General features: G+C 38.6%; 1 protein-coding gene across 1 annotated transcript in view; it reads right to left on the bottom strand.

The window, feature by feature from the left end:
* Window positions 1–4,316, bottom strand: part of patj (PATJ crumbs cell polarity complex component) — a gene marked incomplete at its 5' end in the record, with an annotated part of 309,724 nt that extends 305,408 nt beyond the window's left edge. Inside the window, 4 exons of the mRNA XM_079649893.1 lie at window positions 1,625–1,762; window positions 2,711–2,889; window positions 2,990–3,053; window positions 4,254–4,316. Coding sequence (XP_079506019.1) covers window positions 1,625–1,762; window positions 2,711–2,889; window positions 2,990–3,053; window positions 4,254–4,316 — 444 coding nt within the window. The remainder of the gene's footprint in view (window positions 1–1,624; window positions 1,763–2,710; window positions 2,890–2,989; window positions 3,054–4,253) is intronic.
* Window positions 4,317–5,911: the final 1,595 nt, after the last annotated feature.

Raw genomic sequence — 5,911 nt, 5'->3', positions numbered from 1 at the left:
GGGCGTTTCTTTGACTATTTATAGGCAAATATGGGCGTTACGTGAAGCCCGCAAAAGCTGCACCGCATTTCGAGTTGATTGTGATTTATATAAAGGGAAACAGGGCGTAGGAAGTGCCGTACGCACTTTCTTCGCCGGTACACAATGTTTTGTGAATCGGAAAATGTCGGAACATTTCTGGACCTATTTTTTTGCTTTTTACTACGTAAGCAACCTTCCCACGTGAATCCTACGCAAGGCGTTATAAATGAGGCCCCTGGTCCCTGTGCAAGTTAACACTTCACTTCCCAGTTTCAGACGGTATTTATTTGGAAAATTTTTGTTCAGCTGCTTGTGTTTACACACGTACAGAGTGTAAACAGGGGGCCGTCAGGGATTTTGGGCCCGATGAAAAGATATCACATTGGTTTACTTAAAACATTTTTTTTCTTAAAGTTCTAAAATTTTTTGGGCCCCCTGTCAGTCACGGCCCTTAGAACCGTCCTAACTTTTCACCCCTTACGGCGCCACTGCACGTACATATTGCCTTTTAGATATACATGTTAGAGTAAAGTACAGGCATTGAAAAAGTAAAAAATTCGAAGACTCATTAACTGTAGGCATAATTATAGAAACATTTGATTCAAATCAACATATTATCAGTCCTTTTGTAGGTAAAACAAGAATGATCAATGGTCAATGAAGGATAATTAATCTCATCTACGTATATATTTTTCTTCTTAAATAAAAAACACAAAATATCAATATCATCTTATTTATTTTTCAGAAATGTCTCCCAAGTTTAAGATTTGATAATTTACGAAAATATATTATAAAAATATTTAGTGGAAATGTACCACTTTAATCCCAGAGATTATAGCATTTTTTTGTGAATGTAGGCATCTAATCTCTAAAATTCAGATGTATTTTTAGGGAACATTTCCTCCTTGGACCGGCTCTTTCCCACCCCTTATCATTATTATTTTTGACCTAAAATATCCCCATTGCATCACTTTATTTATTTGAACCACTAGAGGTAAAAAAAAGTATAGACAGAGCAGGGACCTCAGGTTTTAACCACCTAAACAACCTCAACTCATAAAGACACAGGAGAGAGAGACACGCTCTATATGCAAAGACATTGTCGACAGAAAAGAAAGTCATGTAGTTAAAAAAATGAAGCAGCGAAGCCTGGAAGAAAGTAGAGAGGAAAAAAGAAAAAAGAAAAAAGAAAATCAATAGATTCCTCTGCAGGCCCTCTCTCTCTGAACAGGTAATGTATTAATGACCTTTACACTCACATTGTGGAAACTTATCAGTCTGCAGCTTATTTAGGCCGGGGCTGACGGAGCAGGATCCACAGCCATTTCATCAATACGCCTCGACAAGGCCGTTACTCAAACCAAGACACTAGATATTAAAGCTTGATAGATCCGCAGAGAGCCGTGGGGAGGGGTAGGAAAATAAAGAAAGAAAGAGAGAGAGAAGTCCCCGCTTCATATACCCTCCACCGGCTTCCACCCAACATTTTCATAGACTCAGCTCTGACCTTCGCAGCACTTAGAATATGAAGCCTGGCGACGGTTATTGCCATTATCTTAATTTGGCCTGCAGATTGTTTATTGTAAAGGCTCGGCGTCAGTACGGGCTGGAGCTGCATACAGATGAGGGGGCAGAGGGGGGGGGACCTGCCCCACTGACAGGTCACGCTGTTGGACAGGAGGCAGCAGTGTGCTGACACCTGATAGGCTGTGGACACCTGGGCGGAGATACACATGTCGGCCTAATCGAAAATATGTATTAGTCAGCAAAATGATCTAAATGAGTAAGCGACTCACAGTTCTGTCAAACAATCAGAATACTGAGAGACTGAATTCCTTTTCCTTTCATACTGTATAAACTATTGTCATGTGATATAGTGCGTTGCCTTCCCTAGTCAGCCTCCTGAAGCTGACTGAATAGAATATCTTTCACAATGCCTGTTTCATGTATAATGTAGTCAACATGCTCAACAATAGACTGACCTTATTCCAAGTTAAGGAGAATTTAGTGGTTTCCGTTGCATCATTTTGTTTTTAGGGTATTTATTTAGAGTTACACATATTTTATCTTGGAAATGTTTCTGTATGATACATGAATTATCTCCCATTGTAGTTGTGTTGGTCATTTGTATTGTGATTACTCTCTTGTTTAGTGTCTGGGACAGTATTCTAAAGCTTTGGATGCTTTATTTGACTGTCCCACTTCGCATATCTCCATTCTGTCTGATGACGTGAGGGATTAAAAGGCAGAATGTCAGGCTACAGCTTCTTAATAAGAACGTCTTTGGGTTTGTCTACTAATGAGGCTCCTTTTTCTGGTATGTCAGTATGTTTTAAACTATTTTGTTGTACGTTTCAATAAGACAAATTGGTTTTGGTTCGAAAGTACTTCCAGTTGCTGTGAAACAGAAAGAAAAGTTGATAAGTGATGTTGGATTTAGGATTTGAAAACCCAAGTTTAAGATGGATGAAGACAGGATGCCTAAAGCTAGTTAGTATTGGTAAATATCTTAATTTAGACTCTTCCTATAACTATAGCATTACGGCCCTGAACTCTTCGGGAGGATTGTGACCTGCCTCCATCTGCGACAGGCTGAGGTGAATGTGTGGCGCGTAGCTCCAGTGTATCTCAGACTTGTTTTAAGCAGTGTAGCTGGGGTGTGAGCTGAAGGTTGCTCTTTGTGTGTCACCTGGCTGCGGAGTTGTTTGATGGAGTGCTTTAGGGTGAGGATGTGGCTGAAGAGGGGACTCTGCAGGGTCTCCCTCAGGTTGCCCATGGTTTCACTGTGGGTCCACTCCTCCCTCTGCAGCAGTTTGGCCTGCAGTCGCTCCAGAGCTCCCAGAACCTGCTGCCGCTCCGCTGAGGATGCTGAACACAGGACGCATTCATTAGACAGCAGTAACTACATAAAGAGAATGCAATTCCAACTGATGGCTGTTTGAAATGTTAAACAGGTGAGAGGATTTACCCGCTGGGAAATTTTCAAACATTGTCCTCCCTCCCTCTCTGTCTGTCTGTCGTTCTGGACCAATCTGAAAAGAGAGGCAGACAACAATATTTCACATTTATTTCAAACACAACACATAACAGACAGTGTGTGTATAAGTCTACCAGTTAATAGTGCATTTTCTGTTTTAAAGCTTCAGTCGTGTCACAACCAAAGAAAAAAAACTTCAAAGCAGAAAAACACTTTCTTTTTCCTGACTGGAAACAGTGTTGGTGTTCAACAAAGAAAGAGTTCAATGTGACTTTGTTGTTCTCGGGGAATAAGTGCTGTCAAAATGAACATTATACTTTTTTCTTGGCACGTTAAAAATTAGGAGACTAATACAAATACAACTTTACCACATGGCTTTACTGAATGGTTTAGTTTAATTAGCATTTGATTGTTTTAAGCTGTTTATTTTTATTGCATGGTGAAAAACACTTTGAATTGTATTTCAAATGTGTGTCAAAATACACTTTCCCTATTTATCCTAACAAGAAGCTGTTTGAAAGATGACTGCAGGAACATATAAAGTCATCATTTAAGAATTTACAGCCAAGACCAACTATAAACTTCTGACTATATTGCTTGAGGGAAAATGGTGGAGAAAGGAATCTACAGGAGCTAACATTTAAACATCTGTGCAACCAAATCATGAGTGAGCTTCTTTCATTTGGATGCATTCTGCTTATGGAGTCTGGCAGTCAACAGCAGCCAAACCCCATCCTGAACATATTTCCCATCGAACTTCTTAAATGCTGCCTAAATGCTTAAAGTGCTGCTTTTGCTATAACATATTTAAAAAATATTTAAATGTTTTGCAGTTTTTTATGCAATAAACACTTTAACTCTGAACACTTTAGGTACATTCTCCTAATCACACTTAAATACTTTTACTTACCGTACCATTCTCAATTCAGTACTTTTACTTAAAATTGAGTATTTGTACAGTTACTCAAATAAAGAATCTGAGTGCTTTTTGTAGTGAACCTTCCTCATGTGCTCACAGCGGATTCCAGCACTGAAAGGCTGCTAGTGGAACAGGCTGCTGTGTGCTGCGTTCAGGTGCCTGTCTCAGGTTTCTCAGGTTAAAATCCTCGTTATCAGCACGGCTTGTTCACACAGTCAGAGCAAAGCAGAATCCACACACACAGATGGTAAAACAACCAGACCAACATTCTCCAACCTGCACATCAAACAGAAACTGACCTGCTGACACGAAACCTCCTCACACCTGTAACCTCACCTGAGAAACCAGGAAGTGAAACTCAAACAGCTCAAAAGGGAGGATGGTGAATATTGAAACCATAAATTTGAACCAATCAATATAAATACTTCATCAAATCCATATTGTGTATATTCTAATATCCTAAAGACGGCTGACAGCTTAAAATCTTGAAGTAAATCTGTTGTCAGCAGGTTCAATTCGCAACAGGTGCATCAAACATTATTAAACCAAAGAAACAACCTTTAAAGCAGCCGCTACTTCTTACAACAAACGTGTTCTGATTTGCGACAAGACCAAACTTTACTTATCCGTGTGTTTATAAACCTAAACTGAGATTAAACAGCAACCAACTATTTATCTTCCAGTGTGTTAATTTACAGCACACAGCTAACAGCTGGCTACACGTTAGCATGCTACGTTAGCTTGGTAAATGGCGTCTAAAAAATAGTTTTGAATAATTTAGAGCAGATAAATAGTCGGAGGATAGAGCTGAAAGTCCGTGAGGAATTCTTAGAAAACAGACAGTTTTTAAAGGGGTTTTGAACTGATGTAAAAACTCACATGAAGTGAATCCAGTTTGGCATCAGTGTTGCTTTAATGCTGCGTTCAGGTGCTATCGGAAGTATTTGTCCAGTGCATGTTTAGCGCAAGTAGAATAATGGTGGATGTTATTAGCATCATTTAACAACCGAACGCCCCACCTAACACCTCCCTTTGGGAAGACAGTGTGAGGCATAATGATGTGTTCATGTCCATATTATTTGCTTTACATATGTTACACATTTTTTGTTTTTGCTTCATGTGATATTTGCTCTAATAATATCCTTTTGTTCATAATATATGAAGTTATTTTAAGTACACTTAAAATTAGTGTACTGTACGTTTTGATGTCCTTATACATTGCTGGAGTATTTGCATATATTGCTACCTTTTACTTCTTATCGAAAACATTTTTGCAGCGATTGCTAATTAAAGGCGCAAATATATGCAATTAACAAAATACAACCAATACAAATCATCATTAGGGATAAAATAAACAACGTACAAGGTTGTCACAGGTTATAAACAGGTTCATGTCAATTTTCATTAATATAAGTTGCAAACACAAGAATATACACCTGCCAAAACATAAACACTTAAAAATAGTTGAGAATCATAGAAACCAAACAAAAAAAGGTCAATGACAAAGGTGCAATGATCCATCCATCCATCCATCCATCTTCTCCCGCTTATCCTCGGTCGGGTCGCGGAGGTAGCAGTTCCAGCAGAGAGCCCCAAACTTTCTTTTCCCTGGTCACATCAACCAGCTCTGACTGGGGGATCCCAAGGCGCTCCCAGGCCAGCGAAGAGATATAATCCCTCCACCTGGTCCTAGGTTTACCCCTTGGTCTTTTCCCAGGTGCAAGGATCACAGCTGAATATGTATAAATATATATATATATATATATATATATATATATATATATATATATATATATATATATATCTATATATATATATATTACACTCTTTTGCAAAGTTGACTAAGTTGTTGGAAAACATATTAAATAACTATTGCTCTAAAATAATGAATTAGATTTTAATGCCATGACGCGAATTTGCTTTGCTGTTAAAGCGAAAAAATAATTTGCACTAAAAGTTCCAAAATTACTATACTTCTAAACGTCCCGAAAGCG

Source organism: Notothenia rossii, assembly GCF_949606895.1.
Source record: "Notothenia rossii genome assembly, chromosome: 1".
NCBI classification, from domain to species: domain Eukaryota; kingdom Metazoa; phylum Chordata; class Actinopteri; order Perciformes; family Nototheniidae; genus Notothenia; species Notothenia rossii.
This window is presented reverse-complemented; position numbering and strand designations above follow the sequence as displayed.